Source organism: Haemaphysalis longicornis, unplaced genomic scaffold (assembly GCF_048455015.1).
Source record: "Haemaphysalis longicornis isolate Haplotype H1 unplaced genomic scaffold, Haemaphysalis longicornis Haplotype H1 scaffold_12, whole genome shotgun sequence".
In the NCBI taxonomy this organism is placed as follows: domain Eukaryota; kingdom Metazoa; phylum Arthropoda; class Arachnida; order Ixodida; family Ixodidae; genus Haemaphysalis; species Haemaphysalis longicornis.
The window spans coordinates 83,072,890-83,098,214 of NW_027526225.1; the positions used below are offsets into that span (position 1 = coordinate 83,072,890).

At 49.7% G+C, this 25,325-nt stretch overlaps 1 protein-coding gene across 1 annotated transcript in view; it reads left to right on the forward strand.

Moving 5' to 3' along the window:
* LOC144162894 (uncharacterized) overlaps positions 1-25,325 on the forward strand; it is a 49,969-nt gene that overhangs the window by 12,825 nt on the left and 11,819 nt on the right. Inside the window, exons 2-3 of the mRNA XM_077693611.1 lie at positions 13,501-13,914; positions 15,971-16,298. Of these exons, the coding sequence (XP_077549737.1) occupies positions 13,501-13,914; positions 15,971-16,298 (742 nt within the window). The remainder of the gene's footprint in view (positions 1-13,500; positions 13,915-15,970; positions 16,299-25,325) is intronic.

Genomic DNA, 25,325 nt, shown 5'->3' on the forward strand with positions numbered 1-25,325 from the left:
AACCGAATTGGTATTCTCAAATTTAGAAAACGGAGTCCCCTTCCTTGCAAGCAGTGCGCAAAAGGTAGCGTTTCTCTAGCGGCCAGATGTCTATATGTGGTCTCTACATTTTGTTTTCCCGCCCTGCAAACCAATTCTTAGCGTAGAGCAAACCAATTCTTACGACCACTTAATTCCGTCGGGTCCGGTTTACCCAGGAGGTGCTGTAGAACAAGTTAATAAAGCCGTGTGAAGGAAGCGCGCAATGGACGCGAATTTGCGCCAAAACAGGCCCAAAACAATCGTCGCTAAAGCAGACGACAAAGCCGTCCTGCCGACGCGCCCGCCGGTGTGAGCACGAGCACCTCGCGCGCGGGGAACGCTGGGTAAATTCGCCGCGCCATCTAGAGTGACTGAGAACGCCCTCCCCCTCCCTAGCCGCGTTGGAGTTTGTTGTCGCGCACCCTCGAAGGAACCGTTGGCTAATAGAGGTAGAAAGCTTTCCCTTAAAACCGTCATACAATAGAAATTTATTCCACGCCAAAGAAGTTACATACAAAAGACCACACTAAATGTTTCCACATCAAGAGAAACAACAAGGATCAGCCAAATATCCAAACGTCCAAACAGAAAAAAAAATCCTGAATCGTTCAAGAGCTATAGGGAAAATGGAAGAAGGCAAACAATCAGGTGACAAACCTTTGACGGAACAAACATGCTTATGACTCTAGGGCAGCAAACACCTTTGCTGGAAAATCGGCTACTCTTTGAGCAGGAAATAAACGAACACGGTATTGCATTCCACTCCCCAATTGCCCGTGTATCGAATATTTTTCAGGCGCTGTTAAAAAAGGAAAAAACCGTGGACCGTACACAGCAGGGACGTACCGTATTTTCGCACTTATAATGCGCCCCTGCATATAATTCGCACCGCCACATTCAGCCCGCCGGAAAAGAAAAAAAAATCGCGTATCGCGCGCACATTTGATACAGGAGAGGCTGCACCAAAGCTACAGCTCAAGCAACGCATCACATACCATGTAGACAGAAAAAGCGTATATTTAGCAAGTAGAATACACTGACTGCAAGGCGAAGGTCACAATTCACTCAGTGTCACTTCTCTCGCTAGAGCTATGGAAGCCTTAGTCGGTGTTACTGCGTAGGAGCTTCATGGCACAACGCGCGTTGCCGTGAAGCTGCAATAAAGGAAAATCCCCGCGTATTATCCGCACCCCTACTTTGCCACTTAAATTTTCGCATAGTTGGTGCGGGTTATACGGGCGGAAATACGCTATACTTATGGGGCAGAATGGATGAGGCGCACCTCTGCCGATTATCAAGTAATGGTCACGGATAATTATGTTTCTGTTGCAAGCCAAGCACGATGTTTGTGCTGCTTCGAGGTCTGCTCTCATCACGACGATCGACTATAATGTTGCAATGTCCACCAAGAAAAAAAAACAAAAACAAAAAACGAGCAAGCAATGGGAAGGTCACGTAAAGTCCCTCACTGAAGTTTTTGTTTGTAGTTTATAGTTTTCTCTTTTTGTTGTTGTGTGATTTGTTTCCTCCTTTTATGTCCCCACTCCTCGGAATGAAATACTGCGTATGCCAGGCGGCAAGACGGGCGAAGTCTCTTTCGCATGAAACGAAGCGCACAAGGACTCTACTGGCCTCGGGTCATTCGAACGCTGCTTACGCGCCGATCTTGTTCATCGGCCACAAAGCTTGCCTTCTGCACCTGCCCCGTCGTCCGTGCGCCTCGCGAGTATGAAAATTAGTAACCGAAGCAAGGCCACGTTACTGGAATCGCCTGCGCGCGGCGAAACTAGACGAACAAACCCGCACTTATGCCGGTCATGAAGATGTTGGGCGCTTGTTTTCCTCCTTCACTGCGGCTGTTTTCCCCATTCGCTGTGTTCCCATGACGAGGCTTCACCAGAGTTAAATTTACGGCAAGAGGAGATCATCACTGACTGTAATCGGGTGATCTAAACCTCTAAACCTCTAATCTGAACCTCACTAAACCTCTAAATCTAGACCTCTCTGAGTCTCTAAATCTAATCTAAACCTAAAGAATCTAAACCTCTCTCATACAGACTGGATCGGCCGGCCGATGATTGAAGATATGATCCGATGAAACGCCGACCGGCTGGCTCGTTGGCTGACGGCACGTAGCCGACGATGGTCTACTCCAAGCGAAAGCAAGATGTACGATATATACGCTTTATTTACGCTACGTATTTACAATTCTCAAGGCTGATGATCGCATACAAGAGGTCGGGCGAGGCTCGAATCCAGCGGGGCTCCCCTGTCTCTTGTCCCTCAACAAAACGTCAATCTCCTCGGTTTGACCACCAGAACCCAGCCCGCAAAAGGGGCGTCACAATTTGCGAGTGAGGATGGCGTATTCATTAAACCCACACTAGGCCACTGGTTGGCCACAGTGACAAACAAACTTAGGTGGGTGCAAAATAATCGCGTGACCCACCTCTCTCACGCTCATACGGAAACCCGGAGGTTTTCCGCAAAACACAAATTAACACAAATATAAACTACCCAACTAAAAGCAAACCTAACGACAGCCATCGGCTCTCGGGCGGCTCGTATTAAAGTATTGTCCATAGCGTGCGCCCCAATAATTGTGCCCCGCGCCGCCAAAATTCCTTTGCTTTGTGAACACGTCGGCCGCATAACAGAGCCTGGTCGCCTATACCCATTGACGCATCCCAGCCATAAAGTCGCCAGGGTCAGACGTGGAGCGAATGGAAACTTCACCTTGTAGCTTTGAGCTGCGTAACCGTGGTAGACAGAACGTCTAGTGCCCCCTTCATACCTTTGACCTCCAGCTCTCGTCCGTTTCGGGCATTCTCGTGGCGGTAATCGCGGTCGTTAAGACGTCGTTGGCTCCCTCCGCTGGTTTCCCAAACGAACTAAAGGAAATATTCCTTCAAAAGTCAACATCGCCTTCAACTATCCTGGGTAATATACCGACGCGTTTGTAAAATCGTCTCCGGGTCCGCTCGTCGGGTGAGCAGAATAGCGCGGCGAACAAGGACGAGGCTTCCGCCATTTCTCCTCGCGCCCAAGTCAGCTCGGCCGGCGGGAAAACAAACACCATACAGGTAAACAAGCTAACCCCAGCGAAGGATATTTAGTAGCCGGGTGGTTTTAATTAATAAGCGAGGTGCCCTAACTTAACAACCAGGTTCACCGAAATTATATGCTTACAGCACTCGAAATAGAGTCGGATAGAAGGGAATGACGCTGTGGCGGAAGGACTTGGTAACAAGCGTATGGAGGGGCGGATTTTTCTCTGCGTTTACACCGTGATCGAAATTTTAAGACAAACTACGGGGCAAATTCCGCGAGCTAGAGAAAAACTCCGAGGACGTCCAAGAGCTTCGTATACGAGTTGTGAACGGGCAAGCATCGTTTTCCAAAGAACGCCCCTGGCCAGAGCGTCCCGGATCGCCGCAGGTGACTGTTGAAATCAAACTGAAGCGGCTGCTGTCCCCGGGCACTACAGGTAAACCTGGATATCACGAAGTTGACAAAATATTCGGATTTTTTTGTTACATCCAGATTAACCGTCGCAACCCCTCCGTTACATAGAGGTCGCAAACACATGGGCTTCATTGAAGGTGGAAACGGGGAATTGAAAAACTTCGTTATATCCAGGAATTCGTTACATAGGGGTTCGTTACATCCAGGTTTAACTGTATCCGGTTTTCCACGTGCATACGCATGCCCGAGCGTCACCTGGCAACTCCTTTTCTGCGTTTAGAATTCTCTACTACCGAGGCAGGGCGCTGCGAAGACGCTTGACGCGTAGTAGGCAGTGCCGTCTGTAGCTAGTACGGACGCCGACGCCGGCCTTTTCTTCGCTCAGCAGGCCGTGTTGTGACGCTTTCGCATTCAAAAACCCGGCGGGCACGTCCGACAACTCGGCAGCTGCAGTTGCGGAGGGTTAGGTGAGATAAGGTATGGAGTAACCTTGAGGTTTCGCTCTCACCGTGTGCTCCTTGGTTTCTTTTTTTTTTTCTTTCGATTCTAGCGGAGAATGCGAATTGGGTTGCCTGCCGTACGCAAAAACACACTTTCGGGACGGCGCCTGCAGCAAAATGAACACAAGGCGTCCGGACGCTGCGGGCGATTAAGAATACGCGTCTGGCGCGGAAAACACCGCGCTACGCCGTACTATTCGGCTGCGTCACGATTTTCGCTTGCGAAGCCTTGGCCCTATAACTGACGCTGCCCTAGTTTTGGTGATCGCTTTACTTGGAAGGAGGCCTCCCCTGTGGCGGATTGTCCCGTCGCATATAGTGCAGACTGCCGATCTGTTGCTGCTACAGTAAACATCACCTCGTAATCGTTGCCGCAATCGTATACACCTCTTGAGCTGGCCTTGATCGTAACGCAATCACTCTTCTTGCGTCAAGAGTATGCCAGGGGGCGTCGAACATGTGGCACCTATACTCTGAGCTGGTTGCTGCAAAAAAATGCCTAATGGCGTGCCAGCCACCGTGGCAAATTCCTCCCGGCGTTTATAAAGCGTGTCTCGTTTTGGAGGCCTTTCTGCAGCGGAGTGTAATTGTCGTCGTACGTGGTGAAGTTCCCGCTCTAAGGTTGTCCGTCGGGCTTGAATGGGAGAAATGCGTTGCGTCAGTGTTTTACCTTCCCACAGGGCCAAGTTTAGATAATGACCTGCAGTGCATGCATCTCTTGAAGGGGCTATAAAGACAAAACTAAACTTTCTGCGCACGTTAAAGATCCCCAGGTGGTCAAAACTAATCCGGAGCCCTCCACTACGGCGCGCCTCATGTGTAGCGTCGGCGCGTTAAACCCTAAAATCAATCAAAACGTTCATTGGAAAGATTGCCTCGTTAGGGTTTCACTGAGACCACTTTCAACGTAAAGGTCACTCGAATAAGATATAATGAGGAAAACAGGGAGTCGGCATACGACTTTCCCGCACTGGACTTGGACCGCTTGTCGCGATAGGCTGAGGCCAACAAAATTCAACGCAAAGAAACAGGGATTATAAGCTCGAAGAATGAGCCGTTTTCGCTTAAATTTAGTGCGTATTCCTTTTAGAGCAGAACATAGAGGCAGTTAGTGTGGCTTTATGCCGGTCGGCGCTGCTTGAAGGGGATATGAGGACAAAATAGAACGTTGTTCAGTTTGAAAGAATTAGCCCTTGGTAGCCCACTCTTTATTCTTTACACGAAAGACGTTCTTTTTTTTAACCGAGAAAACGGAAGAAATGTTGGAAAACGTCCAAGTTCGCGTTCCAGTGACGGAGTATGCGTGGTATGCGTGCGCCAGCAACAAAATATACAACTATCAGGACGTTAGGCCGCGTTGAGGCAGAGCCGTAAATTATTCCCGCCTACTGCGAGATCTTTGTCAGTAAAATATTTTCCAATCCAATCCAATCCAACATGTTAGCTCCTCGTTAGCATTCGAATGATACGATCAAATGGAATTAGAGACCCCACTACAATCACCCAATCATGTTTCTTGGCGGTGGCTTTAGTCGGGGGCCGCCAATCGCACAAAAAAATTATGTGACGTCACAGAAGTGTTTCCGGAAAGCGTATTTCCAAACGCTTCGCTGCACAGCGCCCCACGTGACATGTGTCATCGCGTAATACAGAGAGAGAGAGAGAGAGCGAGAGAGAGAGAGAGAGAAACTTTATTTGTCCTTGTATAAAGGCTTGTGCGTTAATTAAACGTGGTCATAGGTTGCGCCACGAACCTAAAGCGACCAAAAACATACCAGATCACTATTTATATATAAAAAAATATCCCGGGCCATCTCCACTAACGTGAAATTCGGTGAGGGGCGAAGCATGCAAAATATAAGTGTATTCTTGGCGCCTTGGCTTTTTTTGCTAGGCGTGTTCAACGCAAGATTACCCTATTACGTCAAAAGCCTAAAGGATATCTGCCACAGAGCCTTGAAATACCCAGGGTTGCCGAGATATTCATGAATAAAAGCATCGCCAACAGTGCCTGCACGCCCTCTGTTACAAGGAAATGGTACCATCCGAATGGACACCCACCCCCGTATTGCCCTTTTTGTCAAGAGAACGTATCATCTGACCTTCACCAGCTCACGTGGGTGTGCAGCCATTTGCGCTCCAAAGACAGGACTTGCTCCGTCACGTCCCTCCAGACACGGACACTCCGCACCCTCCAAATCACGACATCGATTTTCTGCAAGCACTAGGCAATTATGGTATACAGAGTGGCCTTGCGAGATTAGTGTAGCCTGGGGGTGACTACCCATCCTGCGAAGAGCCTTATTATAACATCATGGACGCAAAAAGAGTGCTCAAAGAAGGGACATTCAATTGTGCGACGAAGACCTTTTGCTACCCCCCATCTCTTCACTTCCCATTCCCCCATGCACGGCCTCCGGGCCTCCCCTTTCCTCCAATAAAGGCTTGAATCAATCAATCAATCAATCAATCAATCAATCAATCAATCAATCAATCAATCAATCAATCAATCAATCAATATGGTCACGAGGACACGACGAAGTGGTGGTTCGCACATGGCTCTGTGGTGTTGAACTATTGACGAAGAAGAAGCTGTGTCCGGCGCTCAAAGAGATTCCCGCTCTGATTGGATTCCTTTACGCTGAAACTTGCGTAATTGGTTTGAGGTTTCCCAGTTCTATATTATTTAAAAAAAAAGTATTGCAAACCTCTCTAAATTTACTATTTACGGGAGCCTGTAAATAAATAACTCTTGTTTTCATACCCGTGATGTTTGGCCGATCCCCTGTTGGGGTATGTGCCATTCACCAATGAACATCATCACCATCATTGCTCAGCCTGCGCCAGTTCTGCCTCATGGCCGTCATCGTGTAAATCGTGTAAGAAGATCGCTCATCGTCTTTCCGGGGTCCTTGTCGCCGTCACCCTGCCGCCACGTTACAATATCTTGATTATTTGCAATAAAATTTATATCACTGTTATCGGGACAAATCAGTGTTTTTAATGCGCCCCTCAGAAAGCGTATCTAAGCATACTTGGCGTGTTTGGTGCGTGTTTGCACTCGTTTCCAAGCCGCAAGGGGCCGCGTTTAGACGTTTCCTAGTCAGCACAGCCAAGCGACGCATGGCGCCATCTAGGGGCATGTTTGAAACTGTCCACGTGCATGTCGCCCTCAATTTATTCGCTCAGAACCACTTGGACTTGTAGTGTAGTAGTTCCGCTCCCGCGAAGCAAACATCCTAACCCGGGTTCAAATCCCGTTACCGCTTTTGTTATCACTCATATAATCTATTTATGACACCTTTATGCGCTATAAACTGGATTTCAGGTATTTTCGTTGCCTTTTTGTTCAGTTTCAGCTATTGCTGCTTGTACGTTTGTGCGGGTTTTCCCCTTTTAGGTCGGTTTCGGCTAGTTCTCTTGAATATTTTTCTACACCGTGGTGTTCAACCATATAGCCCCCATTAGCAAGCTCAGGTGACGGCTGGCTGTACTGACTAGGAAACGCATATACGCGCAAGGCGTCATCCTCCTCGACATGGAGTAGGTGCATGCATACCTATCCGACGAAACCGCTGGGATTGGCACCGTCGGACCTCCTGAATAGTGAACGCCTGACACTAATACGTCAATGATGTAGGGTGGCGGAGGTGAAGGGGAAGGTAGTGAACGTTCAGTCGATACGTCATCATTACTGCAATTTCGTCGCATCATCATCTCAGCCGCGCTGTATCTGCATCATTGGGGGAATAATCGCCTGAAACCCCCTTTTTCCCTTCCTGATACAGTTGAGACGGTTGATAGGAAGTTGGTTATAACGAAACAGCAGTTATAAACATGCCGTCGCAATTACCCGATTTTGCTTTTGTCGAGTCGCTGATGAAAGACGTAAATAAAGCAAAACGACTCACGGTTCCAGTTGACTTCATTGCTACCGCTTCGAAGCGGATACATGACGTTTCAGCGCATTGTATACACCGAACGCTGCTCTGGCGCTCTCACGTGCACGAGTTGGCGGTCATGGTTAAGTATATACGGCGTGCCTATGGAACCAAAGTAGTTTAGTACCGCTCCTGCTGCGCGCAAAGGATCGTCCCGTGGCCAGGACGTTGTGCGTCTTTGAGCGGTTCAAGGATGGCGAACAGGAAAATCTACGACATTGCGTTATCCTTCTAACGTCTCCACCCTTACGAAAATGCCATATATGGCTCATATATAAATTATATGTGGCCATATATAATTATATATGTCTGTGTACATGGCTATCATTTGCCATGTATGGCAGCAAATAGGGCCATACGTGGCGCGGTCAGGCCTTATATGGCGTCAAATATTGCGCGGCCAACTCATCATCATCAGCCTATCCACGCCCACTGCAGGCAAAGGCCTTTCCCATAGACCTTCAATTATCCCGGTCCTGTGCTAACTGCGACCAATTTACCCCACAAACGTCTTGATATCATCTGCCCACCTAACCTTCTGCCGCCCCGTGCCACGCTTGCCATTTCTAGGGATCCGCTCTGTTACCCTTAATGACCAACGGTTATCTTGCCTTCGCATTACATGCCCTGCCCACGCCCATTTCTTCTTCTTAATTTCTACTAATATGTCCTTAACACGCGTTTGCTCCCTGACCCACTCCGCTCTCTTCCTGTCCCTTAATGTTACACCTATCATCTTCCGTTCCATTGTTCGCTGAGTCCGCCTCAATTTAAGTTGAACTTTTTTAGTTAGCCTCCAAGTTTCTTCCCCGTAGGGGACTACCGGTAAGATTCAACCGGTATATGGGCAGGGCAAAGCCATATATGGCGCCAATTACAGCCATATATATGACCGAGCAAGCTACGGAAATTTGGGAGAAAAACATGAACTCAGCTGGCACTCGATAGGCGTGGCTGCTGAAAATATTTGGTAGAGGCTTTTTTTTCTGCAATGGAAACAAACAGGCTTATTATTATGATGATGATGATGCTGGCCCAGCCAACCCATATATGGCGACAAGTACAGCCATATATGACCCGGCCAACACATATATATGGGACCAAGTCCGGCCATATATGGCGCTAGATGCTTCAATACCAGTAAACGCGGTAGCGGATAAAGGCGACAAAGAATGTTTCCCACCGGGGTCTCGAACACGCGACGCACGGCCACGCCACGACCGGAGACCTAATCCAGGTTACGCGCATCGTGTTTGTTTTCGGTTGCGTGTATGCGCTCTGGCACAGCCGGGTGCGAGGCAGAACACGGTTAGATCCGCTACCCGCCCATGCTTCGGGATCGCGCCTTCACCTTGCGATAATCGAATAGGGATGTTTTACGGCAAGCCTCGGGTCACGGTAGTGGGTGGGTAGGTCCCCAATGCTGTCGTTTTATTGCTGCCTTGCGGTAACTGGACGCAAAACGAAACAGCCTATAGAGCAGTCCCTTGTGTCGTGTGGACCAGTTACATTGGCTGGGCGATGCACGAAGCGGCATTTTCGGACAAAGAAAGCAAGTGCCCTAATGGATGAGCGTGCTTTCCCGAGTACCCCAGCATGAACAGTGCAGTGCCAAATGGGTCCGTGTTTTCATTGCTCGGCATAAATGGGAGCGTAAAGTAAAACCTAATTGCGTTACACAGTTCAGAAGCACTTTATGCGATGCTGGTCGCAAGAATGATATACTACCTTCCGTACCTTAATCTTTTAAAGGTTGCCAACGATTTCACAGGAAAGGATTATCTAAAATTGGGCCCATCTCCCCGCGAGGGGGACTCGAGTAAATGCGTCGCATAGGGGGTGGGTGTATTGCGTTAACGTTTAGTGTTTAAGGAGTTGGTGGTAGTGAATGCGTTGTATCAGCAGCTTCTTGCCGTAGTTTGAATGAGTCAAGGATATAAGGCGCGTTCGTAGCCTCCCATTCTGTGCCGGCTTTGTGGCGCAGTGGTTAGAGCACCATGTACATTGCGTTCCGCCCGCAGGGTCGAGGGATCGAAACCAGGCGCCGGATAGTATTTTTTTTAAATAGTGTAGGGGGAGGGGTGCGGACAACGACGGTGCGTACTACGACGGACGTCAACGCGGGTGACATCGTGAGTTACTGAAATGCTCTGCATTTAAAAAATGTCCGTACCTACACGTTGTGGAAATGGCTGACAGCGAAGCCGAAAAGTTGCGGCTACGGTGTTTATCTTCAGGTTTATCGCGTCCCTGTGAAATTGTTGGCGACCTATGAAAGGTTAGGGTAGTCGCATTGGCTGTAGTGGCACGTGACGTGAGTCCTAAAAACGGTGACGTGATGCACAAGGCGGAAAAGCGCGCGCCAAGAGCACCGCGGCCGCCTCGATACGTCACGGGAGCCCTGACGTCGGCCGTTTGGGTCGAAGCGGAGATGACGTCATGAGCTTGCTCAGTGGCGCGCTTTAGCTTTGTCGTGCGCGCAGTGATTAAAATTTATTTAAAATATGTTCTACTGAACGGTTATGGTTTAAACTTCCGAGGGGGTATCTCCATATACAATGTAAGCTTTTTGCTTAGTTGTATGAGCTTTGAAATTTCGTGTCAGTACTCCTTTAAGGCCAGCGTTATGATTGGTTTTGATGGTATGGCTACATTTGCGCTGTATTGCTGTTGTATGCGTATAGTGTTTGTTATTTTGGAGCCTATGCCCTACTATCTTGATTTCTTCCTTTTGCGGTACGAGCGAGCTTTTGTACCTTTGGTTTCAAATAAAGTCTGTAATTTTATAATTCAATCGGGGAGCAACTCTGCCACCTTCGGAGGCCCACCCTCCTGTGCACTACTTAATGTCATTTCTTGTGTGTTCTTTATATGACCCACCAGTGATATCTTTGTGATCCATACCGTCGGCGTCCAATGTGTTTTATGCACGGTATGTTGGTGGACTCCTCTCAACGCTTAGCGCGGCGATATTAGGGGGGGACGAAAACGTATACCCTTGTACTGTTATTGTCCCTCGATATTGAGTTATATGTCAGGTGCGCGTATACTCAACAACAGCCCTAGCGTCTGGTCGCGTAGGAAGTTCGCACACAATTTACGGGGAATTCCCTTATTTTTGAGTTCACCGAGTTTGCCCTTGTGTGTGGCATAATCTGAATGAAGCCTTGGTAAGCTATGCCGCAAGTACGACTCAAGGATCGCTTTACTAGGCTTGTTCGATATGTCTGTAATGTGCAGCATGTAGATATGTGCACTCAACGGTGCCAACCATATAATAGAGTATTTTATGGCTTTTTTCTAGGTACTTGACCAGGTGCTCAAGTATAATTATTTCCATGACTCTCCGGGTGATATGGGTCCGAGGTCTTCATGCTCTGCGGAGTGTAGCCAACCGATTTTCGTGGAGTATATGCTCTCTACCCCAAATGAAAGGCCATCACTTAAGCTCCCTGAACCGAAACAGTTTTCCTCGTTAGGCACTGGAACGTTTGAAAGCGGAATTTTTAGACCTGCTAGCCTTAACCGAAATGAATGCTGGCGACCGTCGCAGTGACTAGCCGCGTGGCAGCACACTTTTAACTGTAGGAGAAAGGAAAATAGATTTTCAAAAATAAAGCCATTCCACTCAATGTGAAAGCTGTTGGAAGTGCACAGCAGTGGTTCGCCATAATGGGCCGCAGCGCCATTATACGCTCACTGCTACCACCCAATGCCATTCAAATTTCCTACCTTCGTAGCGCTCGCGCGCCCCCTGGCTGAAACTGCGCCAGCGGGAGTTCTGTTCTTTTTGTGCTTGCTTTCCCTCTCACACGTGCCGGCGTTGCACTGTCTCTTAAGTCTCTTAAGTGATGTGAAAGCCAGGGGTTATTGAAGACTCCGCCACTGCTGCACCGTGTTTGAGGTGTCTTCACGTCGTTCGCCTGTCATGCGGCACGCATCCGGATAATTTTTGTTTCATCCTGGAGCGGTACAGGGTTAGGGCTGTAGTTACACACTTGGCTGCGGTTCTTGGCGACCCGGGTTCATATCCCATTTGAACACAAATAAATTGCTGTGCATATTTTAGTTACTTATTTTTTTACAGCTGCCGTAATTTGGTTTCATTCGTGTAGTCGGCAGAAGCTACGGTCACTTTCGCATTTAATGAGACATCTAATGATTTCGCCTGGATAATTATGTCGATTTTTTATAGATCTGTGCGGAATAATCTTTTTTTCAAACTCTTCATATTTTTCTGAAAAAAAAAACAAGTTTTTTTTTTTTTCACTCCCCTTACAATTTTATGAAAATTTACATCTGTAGGTAGGGGTCCTCTTTATTCTTACCGTAACCCTGAGACGGCGGCCAGGAGTCATTGTGCTCTGGTGATGTCTTCGGCCATCCGGACGGCCCGAGGTTGAACGGCCAGGTCTGAACTGAGCAGCACGGTCTCCCACTGCTTCGAGGAAGTGATGTCTAAAGCTTAAAGGCCCGTTCACCCTTGCGACGAAGCGACGAAAGCGATCGCTACTCTTGCTATTCACACTTGCACGCGACATCGAGCGACGGCGACGACAATTTTTTTTTGCTTTTGTTGTTGTTGTCTCGCGCACGGAGCGAGACTTCACCAGAGTTGGGCCGCTTGTGGAGACACAACATCCGGGTGCCTTGGAAGGATATGACGTCAGGAAATCTCGCCTCCTGCTTCCGCTTCAAAAGTGACGGCGCGTCGACGGCGAAAAAAATTTGTCGAGACCGATCGCTCTTGTCGCGCGACGAAAGCGATGCCAGGCGACGAAAGCTACAGAAAGATTCGTCGCTTTCGCCCGCTTTCGTCGCAAGTGTGTGCTGTTGACTTTAAAGGAGCCATGAAGAGAAAATACAACTTAGTTTAATTTGAAAGAACTAGGATTCACTATTTCACTCAGCTCCATTACAGCCACAAAAGATGTTTTTTTAACGAAAAAAAAAGCAAGAAGTATTTAAAAACTTTCAAATTTTGCGCCACAGTGACGTGTTATGAGCAAGAATGACGTCATACGGGCCAACAATAAAACATAATTTTCAGTGCGTTAACTGCGCGTTAGCATTCAAGTGATGCGGTCAAATGGAACTAGAGGCCCCATTACAGACGTCCACTCATGTGTCGTCGCGACAGGTCAGTCAGGCGGCCGCCAATCGCACAAACGAGGTTGCGTGACGTCAGAGAAAAGGTGCGGGAAATTGGCTAGGGGGTCGCGACTGCTTCGCACGTTTTCTTTAATATCTCCGTTATTTGTTCGAAGATTGCGATGATGTTGGTATCATTGTTATCGGGACTAAGCAGTCTTTCTAATAAACCCAACTTGTATTTTGTCTTCATGGCTCCTTTAAGGGGGCAGGCCCATAAAATGTGTTGAAGGTCTGCCCTTTCTGAACATAATTTGTGCAATTTCTGCTTAAAAAGCCCTCGGGTTTCGGGTTTCGCCGGAAATTCTGATCGCCCCGACCTTTTCCGCTTTAAAGAAGGGCACCTGGCACGATTTTAACCCACCCGCTGCCATGCGTGCCGAGATTGTGAGCAGTCCGCTTACTCTGTGTTGCCTGCGCAGTGAAGAGCAATGGAAGCGAGGCTGGCCAGCAGGCGGCCGCGGCGCGGCGCCCCGGCGGCGGCGGCGAGTCCCTGGTGGTCGGGCTGAGTCGCGCGAGCGAGAGCTACGCCGAGATCGCCTGGCGCCTCGAGCCCAAGGAGGTCCCCGCCGGCGACGACGAGGACCCGGCCTCGCGGCTCTCGGCCTGCGAGCTGGCCTACGGTCCCATGGAGGACCCGTACCAGGTCGAGGTCATGTCCAACTTCGTGCCCCGGGGGCCCACCTTCACCGTTGGCGGGCTGAGGCACAACACCACCTACCACTTCCACATGGTCTGCTACTGCTGCCTCCTCGGCCCACCCGGCGCCGGCAACAACAACGCCACGACCGGCACCGAGACCAAGCTGACGTCGAACGTGCTCAAGTTCACCACGGGTAAGCGCGCACTCTTGAGAGGGAACGAGGGAACCGGGTTCTCATATCCTAAGGTACGACAGAACCTGGTCCTTGAAATCTCATACCGCGCACCTTTGCGCGTTGCGTATTTATGCCCACTTGTCCCGAAATAGCGAATACGTCATCTCGAAGGTTCGCTGGAGATCGCTGTATACACGAAACAACCGAGTGTCTGTGTGTGGCGATTTACCTCGGTGAGAGGTTGTGTTGAGTGCAACTGAGGTTTAAGATAGATTCAGAAAAAAAAAAAAAAAAGCGAAACCGTTCTGCTCACCACCACACAAACAGGTGACGTGTAGGTGCTGTTAAATAGATTCAACGCCATTTTTTTTTGCCTTTCTTTACGGCCCGTCCTTCCTGCAATGCTTGGACCTCCAATTTTGACGGCATCTTTCTTTTCGGAGCCGTTGCGTTGCTGTGCCAGCGTGATTCTTATTTCTTCCCGTTGTGCTGAGTTACACCGAGCGTCTTTCGTATACGCGCGAAATTTGAACGCGAACCCGCCGCGGTGGCTCAATGGCTAAGGCGCTGCGCTGCTGAGCACGAGGTCGCGGGTTCGATTCCCGGTCGCGGCGGCCGCTTTTCTGATGGAGGCGGAAAGCAAAAATGCCCGTGTGTACGAGATTTCGGCGCACGTTAAAGTTCCCTAGGTGGCAAAAATTAATCCGGAGCCCTCCACTACGGCGCGCCCCATCGCCTGCGTTGCGTCGGCGCGTTAAACCCTACAATCAATCAACCAATCAAATTTGAACGCGAGCAAGGCAGCCGTCACCGCACTTTCAGAGCGGAGGGATGCGTACGTATACAAACAATGGGGCTTATTGTATCATGCAAGCTCTTACTGGCACGATCATACAAGCTCTTATTGAAATGTTTTGATCGATTTTAGGACTTCGAGTTAACAAGATTTTGCTGCAGCCCCTAGGCTGCGCAATTCTACGCTGCGCAATTCTACGCTGCGCAGTTGCTTTACAAAATTCCGTGTCTCGCCCTAAAATGAGGGAATGACTTCTCTTCGCACTTGGAAACGTGTCAGAGAGGGAATGCGTCGTACACCTACATGGGCATCGAAACTTTGATTTCCGCCGCCCACAGTGAAACACCTCTGGGCCAATTCTTTGGGACGTGTCCCAGTATGACTGACCTTTCCGTGTCCCCACTTCGAAGATCTGCCCCGAAAAGAGAGTTTTGTACGGGCTCGGCGTGAGTGGGTGACGCGTACACGAAGCGTTCATACTGCCGCACACCAATTGCCAAGAGGTGGACGGCTGTTTCAACGAAACGAGGGCGTTAGCACAACCAGCGCTCCGTCGTGAAACCCTTATCGCCATTTCCACCATGTGCGGGGTTCAGCTTAGCCCTAACGTTTAGCATTCTCACTCTGTCGAATTAAACTCACTGCAGGGACAGGCGAGTTACCTCGCGAGGTAGTTCGATTATTCCTTAAATTATCGCTCCGGTGTGCCTCACATGTCAGGCGTTTCCTCAGCGTGTTCAACAGCAAAAATGATTGCTTTTTTATGGTAGGTGGATTGAGAGAGAGAGCGCTCGCGCGTGAGAGAGAGGAAAAGAGAGCGAAAGAGGCGAAGAGGGAAAGCGAGAGAGAGGAACAAAGAGAGAGGGGGAACAGAGAGAGAGAGAGAGAGAGAGAGAGAGAGAGAGAGAGAGAGAGAGAGAGAGAGAGAGAAGGAAGGGAGGACGGAAGAAAGGAAGGAATTCGGAGGGAAGGAAGGAAAAGGGTACGAGTGGAGAAAAATAAGGAAGGCCAGTTTGCATTAGGCGAAGGTGTCACATAAAGTGGCGACCATGACGCACTCCTGTTCTGAAAACCATGGTAGAGTGGGGGAAAGAATAGCGGGTACGCCAGGGGAAACGCTACCGGATTGAGTGCGTATGTCGCGTGCGTATTTACCTCTTCGAATGGGTGCCGTTAAATGGAACACATATACCCATGGGGAAGGGGGAAGTGTCGTGTCGATCGGGGGTTGCTGCACCTAAAGAGCGAGCGCTTTTCCCCATCCCGACGTCCACACAGGGGCCCACATCGTGGGCGCCGGCGAGCAGCCGCCCACGTTCCGGCGGCGTCCCACGGCACCCCCCGGGCAGCAGCAGCAGCCCTCGGGCGGCGGCGGCGCGAGCGAGTGGCGCCAGCGGGACCCGTACCAGGGCTCGTACCACTCGGTCTACAAGCAGACCATCCTGCGCGACGACGAGGGCAGCAGCCGCGCCGTGCCTTCCTTCAACGTGCTGCTGGGCGCGCTCACGGGCATCGTCGGGTTCCTCATCATCAACGTCACCGTCGTCATCGCCGTGCGCCGCTGCTCGCACAGGCGCATGCGCAGACGCAGGATACTCGTGCTCGAGTGAGTCCCGCTCCCCCTTCAGAGAGCACGGGGCTCTTGGGACGACACGCAAGTGGATTGGAGCCGCGCGGAACGGGAATCGTGGGTCGCGAGGTAGAGCTGACACCTTGGCTATAGTAGTGAGATCGTGTGACGTCATGTACTCCGCAAGGTGGGCTCGAAGCGTTCGCGAAGCAGGGGAAAAAAGGGAGAGGGAGGAGGTTGACTTTTGCGAATACTACTGAGTATGTTGCAGCACTCAACACAAGGTTGAAGTTGCCTTGACTTTAATTAGAAAAAAGGCTGCGCGTTTGCCTAAGGGTGGTACATTCGGAAACAGGGTTCAGCTGTGGCCTGATGGAAATTCACCAACACCCCAGTGGTAGTTATCAAATAAATGCTCAAAGCGCTTTGCGAAACTGCGAGCGCCGTTAAATTCGGCTTCACAACTACAGACCCGAATTGCTGGGAAGGCTTTTTTTCTTGCCGCCATATAATAACGGTGATACAAAAGTGGGAAGGCGTTAGGACTGTTTATTAAATACCCCCAGAAGATCCCACATCCGCGCATCCCCACGAATGCCTTTCACTGAGCGTAGGGGGTCGCTGACGTCGCTTCCTTAGTAGGGATCTGTCTCTGCCCGGAGGGAGGCGACTGGCGTCACTGAGTGGGGTATGTTAAGCATGCTGGCCACTCCCGGCCTTCGATACGTATCCTCGCCGCTGTTTCCCGTCTACGTGGGAGTGCAGCGCGCATCTCGTTGATTTGTTCGTGCCATGACTGCGGTATTCCCTGGTCGTGCAAGTGGTTCGTTGTCTTGGATGCTCGGCCAGCCTTGAGATACTCCGACTTGGTTCGGGCTGACCCGCGTCCGCGCTTTGACGCCGTCAAAGGTCAGCAGACGACTGCCGCGTAGCTGCCGCTATGGGCCCTCTTCTCACCTGCGCGGGCGTCGCGCCGGCATACGAATCGGGCGCGAACAGCCGCCCGATGTAGATGCTGGCGGTTGTTTGCCCCAGGGGACAGATGTACAACACGCGGTAAATGAAACGCGAACACGAAAGAATGAATCAGAGCACGCAAAATAAAAAAAAATAGCGTTCGTTGAGGTCTAATAATGGCGCGCTATTGGAATATTCGGAAAGCCACATTTCCGGACTTTGTTTTTGTAACCAAGCGGCGCGTCATTTTGACTTGTATGGAAAGAAATCGCGCTATTCGCGTGTTCTGATTCATATTTTCGTGTTCGCGCGTTTCATTTGCCGCGTATTGTACAGCGCAGTGCTGTTTCTGTATCGTGGTTGTCAACGGGATAAACTCCTGGCGTATGAAAGTGATGGCTTCCCTTTGGAGTGATTGGCGTACGCACGGCCAGAACCGACCCCGCCCGGTGGCGTGGCTCGCTCGAACCCGTAGTGGGCTATCTCTCTGCTTAGAGACATCCAAGGAGTTGTAGTGACGCCGGTATTCTATTTTAATGCTACTCCACTATGCCCAGCGCAAGTGCTACGGTACCGAGCCTTTTTAAAAACGGATTCGCTATTATACACGCGTGCTTTGCTGGGGGCATTTTTAACTGGCAGTATAAGTGTTCTGTAATGGAAATTTGACAGCCTTAGGTCCTTGCAATAAATACCCACATAAAAAAGTATATACGTATTATTAAGGAGCATTATACATCGAGCCCTTTTAGTTTAGAGTCGACTTCACTATTATGCACCAGTGTATTGCTAAGACATTTTTAGGGGCAATAACAAGAAGTCTGATGTCAAGATACATGGTGTTACAACTATAAATTAGCGCCTTTTAATGGTATTTGGCGAAACGGCTGCCTTGATAGCGCTGAAACTCAGCAGTCGCATTTTATGGTCTAGGTTTTGTGAACTGAAGTGAAGTGAAAGAGACTTTAATGATCGCCGGCAACAGGCGTAATGTCTCCACTACGCCCGGGCGTAGCCACTCGTCGATCCTGGTGGAATTCTACTGAGCAACACTTTCGCTACTCACTGCGGGGGTGGACACCCTTGTCCCCGAAGGGAGGGCGTCGGCCCGCAGCTTTCTCTCCGGTGCTGCCGTTCGAGAGCCGTTAGGACCTGCTGGACGGCTAAGAGTTGAATGTCCTTGTCGTAGCTGCGTATGTCGTCTTGTAACCACGGCGGAAGGTCGGTCCTGGTTGAAGCTTCGTGTGGTCGCACTTCACAATCCCATAATAAATTGGCGGCTGTTGCCCTGGAGTTACTGCACAACACACACTTGTCGTCCGTGTAGAGTTCTGGTTGGATATGTTTGATAATGACCGGGGTCGTTAATGAATTTGTCTGTAGCTGTCCGAACGTAGACGCTTGTTCTCTAGTCAACTCGGGGTGAGGCGGTGCCAGCACCCTCCGAAAGTGCAGTGCGTAACTTCTCCAAAGGCCGGGTGTGCTGTAGAGCAGTGCGGTTGCTCGAATCAATGAACATCGACGGACGTAAGGTAGCAGTCAAGTGGTTCCCCGCTCACGCAGGGAACGATGTGTCAGAATCGGCTGCCAACCACAACGAGACGGCAAATTCAGTGGCGCGAGAATTAGCAGGCCGCGCGGCTGTAATGGATTTGTCTGTAGAGTGGTGGACGGAGACAAAGGATAGGTACGATACCTTTCAGGGTATCACTAAGTATTACAGGAATAACAGGTTTTGTGAGAAAATGCTGGCATTCGGGCATTCTAAACCCTGTTTTCGTCCAAGGGCGTAAGCTAAGCCTTTTTGGGGTTTTTTACGTCTATCCGCACGGGAAAAGTATTTTCCCAGCCAGTCCTTTTTCCCATACGGGAAAACTTTTTAATCGGTCGCTAAAAAAACAAGGCACTGGTTCGGCCTGTGTTATTTTGAAACGAAATAGACCGTAAATTGGGACCTTCGTGCAAAATTTCAGCGCGGAGAGGATTCGGTGGTTTATAGATAAAAATGGTTAAAAAGCGCTCGTTTATTGTTGGAACACTGAGTGATGGCCCACGGACATTTTATTATACGGCTCCGTAAGTCTTCGCGTATCCCCGTAAAACACTATATACCTATCCCCTCTAAAGTTGGCCTCACCACTTTGCACGAGTGCATTTCCGAGAAGATATTTTTCAAGCGGCAGTGTAAAGAGTCTGGTATGAAAGTGTGAAGGCCCTAGCACCCTTTATTTTATTGCGGTGAAAGTGTGCCTTCGACATGGTAAAATGCGCACTAGACGGGGACAAAAAAAGAGACAGTGACACGGAACTATACTCGGTGACAACTTAAGAACGGCACCGCAAGTTGCCGCTGTGCCTTATCACCGTAGCCGGATGTTTCTCCGCGCGGCGCAAGTAGAGCGTTACTGGGAATATTTTGAACATGGCGTGAGCCGTTCCCGTGATTTTTTGGACTTAATATGCTTATAAACGACTCCAGTGACGACAAACAAGCTGGGTGAGACAAGACAGACGATATCACGCATTCATAGCAAACCCCTTTCAAAACGCGCGCGCACTGACGTCACGGTTCCGGCGCTTTGGCGGAGTGATACACTACATGAGGTGGTGCCGTTCTTGAGTTGTAACCGAGTATAGCGCTAGCGCTGGTCCCTTGTCACTGTATCTTTTTCTGTCCCCCTCTAGTGCGCATTTTACCATGTCGAAGTCGTAACTAGCCCGAATTTCTGCGTTGAAAGTGTGCCACACGAAGCGTTACTGACAGACGGACGAGCGGGTACGCTCGTTGACGTCCACATCAATCCGCGCTTATTTTGTAGTCGCGGACATACCCGAACGAAGATGTAAACAGTGGCCCACTTCACGTGGCGCACGCTGCGTATTTACCGCGCCCGCGCATCTTGAAGCCACGACGCGTGTTGATGTGTCAACATTAAATGGCCCATTGAGCGGGAAAAACCGGCGTCGGCGTCGTCTGTAGCAGTGAAAAGGAACGTAAATGTCTACTAGCTGCGACCGCGAGTACGCGCAGCCTGACGTTCCCTCGATGAGGCTGCTGGCGGTACGGTGGGAAAGAAAACACGGGCGAGCGCATGCCGCACTTGGCGGCACAGCAGTCGCCGCCACTGCATAGAGAAATTTCTTTCTCTATGGCCACTGCGCGGTGCCTCGCCGCACTCACTGCTGGCGCAGCGGCCGCGCCTGCTCCCTGGCGGCGCATCCGTTCGGCGCCACGTCAGCCGCAGAGCATGTGATTGGACATTAATTCTTTGCCATGCACAACCGATAAGAAGTGCTTAGGTGGCCTCGGGTTGTTTTAGGAGCGAAGCACCTTCAGGCCGAGGTAAGCTTGTCCGTCTGACGTCCGTGCTCATGGCACAGCACCGTGTAAATCGAAACACCTGCGAACAAAAGGTTCACAAGAGATTAACAAGAACAAAATAACAGGTTCACCAAAGTTGAGAGAGAGAGAGAGAGAGAGAGAGAGAGAGAGAGAGAGAGAGAGCTCCTGGAGAGCCGTGCTGCGCATGCGCGAGGAGCATTGGCTTGGATTGAACTGGATTTGGATTGGATTAAAATGGATTGGATTAAATTGAATTGTATGGGATTGGATTACATTGGAAATCGTTTTAGCTGCAGTAAGCACTCTCAAGGGTGATTTACGGTAAGACCGATCCCCAGTGCTTCACCCACTCGTCATGATTCACTTCGTGGAGATGCGTGAACTTTTTTTTTTATTACCGGGGGATGGTAATAAGCGATTTCTAATTTCGTGTGAGGGAAAATTGCACTTTGCACGACATCCCCGTACTGATACATCGACGGAGTATTCAGTTAAAATCAATAAGCTGCTTAGAATAGACCAAAACCTCCCACCAGTCAGCTAGGATAAAAAAAACGCAGTCCGACTCTTTATGTACAGGAAATCTCAAAGCGTGCAACCACAAGTGGCCGGATAGACAACTCGATTGAACTGCCGGGGTAGTTTCAATGATAGCAAAGTTGTCCACTGTGTTACAGGAAGTCCGGGATATACGCCTCGAGCGCGGCCTGTAGGGGCGCCACTGAAATCCCCCTAGCGGCCCGTTTCGAAAGCAGGCGCGGGAGTCCCCGGCCTGCTCCCCCCTGTCGCCGTTGCTTTTGGGGCTCGTTCAAGACAGCGATTTACCGTTTGTCCGCGTTCGAAATACCGAATAACGTGGAGCAGGCACTCTGTTTGCAAGCGTGGTATGTTCACGAGAGTAAAAACGTTTATGACGCGATATAAGTGAGATCTATATGAGCGCCAGGCGTGTGTCACAGGCCGGCGTCCCGAAGCCAGCATTTGCATGCAGCTGATTGCAATTCCGCTGCCCTGAAATTTAGTGGGAGTGTCTCCGTATGCGGCCATACACACTATGATGTAAATCGACTTTGTGCACTTACAAAATCTAGCGGAGCACTCATACCTGACAGCACGCAAGTTACGCCTGCCAATATCACATATCAGATATTGATCAGTACCATGAACAAGCTAATGCGGCATAAATTTCACAAACATTGTACCAAAGAAGTACGATGGATAATGCAAAATTACACTCCGGAGTCAGCACACGACGACAAATTTATTGCTGGGTCGTCTTGTACCGAGCGAGGTGAGCGCTCGCAAAGATTCATTTTATCCTCCACGAGAAGCGCGAAGATGGGTTTAAAGAGTAATCCGCGTCCGTGACCAAACTCTTCTTCGAAACACCGTCATATGAGTCATGACACAGGGAGACTGCAGAATCTAGCATAAACCGAAATCAGAGACCCTTATCAGATACGACACTCTTCCAACGAGCCCGTGTGTACGAGATTTCGGCGCGCGTTAAGGCTCTAGGTGGTCAAAATTATTCCGGAGCCCTCCACTACGGCGTGCCTCATCGTCTCCGTTGCGTCGGCGCGTTAAACCCTGCAATCAATCAATCAACTCTTCCAACGACACCTCTTATCGCTTGTGAACTGCCTTATTCTTCAAAAAATGAGTCCGCCGAGTGATCAGCCGTTTTTCAAGGCGAAAAACAAACGAAAAGTGAACACGCAGCTTGTGTGTGTGATTACTAAAACGTTCATTCGTTGATTTCGCTCCGCATTTGTAAACAACGATAGTTGAGCGTCCTCCTCCTCATCCCCCCCCCCCCCCCCCACCCACCCATGTCTAGCGAAATATCAGTGCATTTCGCATCTAGTTGGTCTGGTGAATACTACCTTGCTCAAACAAACGTCTTTAGCATTTCAGAAGCTGCACTCGTTTTTTTTATTCCCGTACTATTATATTTATTCCTTACTTGCAGACCATTCATTTTCCCGTGGTTTCATTAACATATACCTTGGTTCTTACTATAAGGCATGAGTGGGCACATATCTGACTTAACATTTTCTTTTCCGTACTTAATATTTTCGCGTGGCTTATATTCCCATAAAAGGCACAAGTTTTTGTCAGCTATTGGGTTATCACATCCCCGAAATATATTTTTCTACGACGTACGTACTCGAAGCAAAGCCGCATTTGTTGTCCGCGCTGCAAAACGAACCAACCTTTTACAGTGCCAATATCAGGTCTAAACGAGGCGACAACAAATAGAATTCACTTGTGCTGACGTGTTCGAAGGTGACAGCGGTGATATGCTGCTGCCATCGCCGACGCCCGCAAGAGCGGCCAAGAAGCGCGCAGAACCGCCTCCCCGGGTAGCTCTTGTTGGCGTTAGAGCGCTCTACCAAGACGCAGCTGTTTTTTTTAAGTGCCCTAAACGTGCAGTTAGCTTACAGACGTCACCATAACAAGTTGTTTAGAGCGCGGAAAGGCAAAGAGAAGCGAAAGAAAACCAAAACACTGCATGACCACCTATCAGCCACGCAGCGCTAATCCCGCAAACGCCGCGGAGAAGCGGCGGCAGGCGGCGCAGCGATCGCGAATCTCGAGGCGTATAAGACACGACCAACTGACGTGGAGAAAAGGAAAAAAATTGAACTGCGGATTCGCCCATTCTAAGTTACAGTAGCGTATCTCCAAGGTAAGGACTGCGCTTGCCCCTTTCCAATGTAGAAATGGAAAGGGTGACAAAACGGGGCGTTGCTCTTTTGTCGTATCACCTGTGCATGGAAGACGAGAAGAGAAATGGGTAATGAGCGCCAATACACGACGGCACAAAATAGAGATCGAGGGAAGTGACTGGCGCCGCCGAGCAGGCGGAGCATGGGAATAGTGCGGGGACTCTTTCGCCAAGGGCTCCGAAAACATGGGCGTAAAGCAAACAAATTTAAAATATTAGAGAATCGTCCCGCTTTGTCGCAGCACGCCACTTAAAGGAGCCATGAAGAGAAAATACAACTTCGTTTAATTTGAAAGAACCAGGATTCAGTATCCCATTCCGCTCCATTACAGCCACAAAAGATGTTTTTTAGCGAAAAAAAAAGCAAGAAGTATTCAAAAACTTTCAAATTTCGCGCCAAAGTGACGTGTTATGAGCAAGAATGACGTCATACGGGCCGACAATAAAACATAATTTTCAGTGCGTTAACTGCACGTTAGCATTCAAGTGATGCGGTGAAATGGAACTAGAGGTCTCATTACAGACGTCCAGTCATGTGTCGTCGCGACAGGTGAGTTAGGCGGCCGCCAATGGCACAAACAAGGTTCCGTGACGTCATAGAAAAGTTGCGGGAAATTGGCTAGGGGGTCGCGACAGCTTCACACATTTTCTTTCATATCTCCGTTATTTGTTCGAAGATTGCGATGATATTGGTATCGTTGTTATCGGGACCAAGCAGTCTTTCTAATAAACCCAACTTGTATTTTGTCTTCATGGCTCCTTTAAACGCGCGCGCGCCACAAGAGAGAGAGGGAAACAAAAAACAATGCCCTAGAAAAAACAGAAGGCACTTATGAAGAAATCCAGATACGTATTCACTGGAAGTGGCGGTCAAGTGCGCTGAGAAAACCTCTCTACAGTGGAAGAATTCTTCCAGGAAAGGCCGAATCCTGGCGTCGAATCGGGGGAAGTAATCGGAGGCGTCCTCTTCCTCCCATTCCCGCTGGTGTCGGAGAAAAACGGCAGAGACGGACGGTGGTCATCCCCAGCTGAGACACGCGCGTCGATAAATAAATCAAAAGAACCTTTGAAAATGAAAATCCCCTGCGGCTGCGAATGCGGCCGAAAAAAAGGAAAAAAGAAAAAAGATCGCGAATGAGCAGAAACAAAAAGGACACCGGAAGGACGAAACAACTTCGAAGAGCACTTTCCCTCGAAGCAATTGGCAATATTGACGCAAAAAAAAAAAATACATACCTGCAAAAAACGGGGTCGCACGTGAGAAGGACAATGCCCACTCTTCTCACCGCGCCCACTTTTGCAGCAGCTTGCGGAGAAACCACGGAAGAAGTTGGCAGGCAGGCGGAGAACGTCGCACCGTTTCGCTTCGGACTAAAGCTGCTCTGTTTCCATCCCGCGCTCGATTGAGTGACACTCGCCGGCAGCCGAAGGCGGCTCTCAATGCTTTGCGCTGTTCCGGGAACTCGAACATTGAGGGCTCATGTTCAGCGGGGCAATTTTTCACCAGCCGTGCTGTTGCAACACGGGCCGCTTCGCGGTAATCCTAGATGCGAGGCCGGTAGAATGAAGCTGTTTAGAAAGTCGCTTCCAGCAGTGACTTCGGCAGGCGTGCGCGTCTAGTGCAGCTTCCACGACGGGCGAAAGTTTTTTCAACTCAAATAAAATTGGTTCTTTTCGCGCCGAAGCTGCGCGCCGTGGACTACGAGGTCAGATGTACAGTGCGGAGGGCTCCCGATTAATTTAGACCCCCTGGAGATCTTTAACGGGCGTCCATATCTCTGCCCACGGGCGCTTTTGTTTTTCGGCTCCGCCAGAAAAAAGGGAGACTCAGGGAATATGTAAGTCACCGCAGTTTTTGCAGACCTCAGTGGATGCATTATAAGTATGCATATGCGAAGTATTTACAGGAAACTCCTTGGGCTTGTCATTGTGCGAGCGGATATTTTGTTCTGCAAGTATCCTTGCGTAGGTGCGTTTCTTTTAATCGCAGCGTTTACAGCACGCAGCTAATGTGCTAGCGGCATAGGTCGGC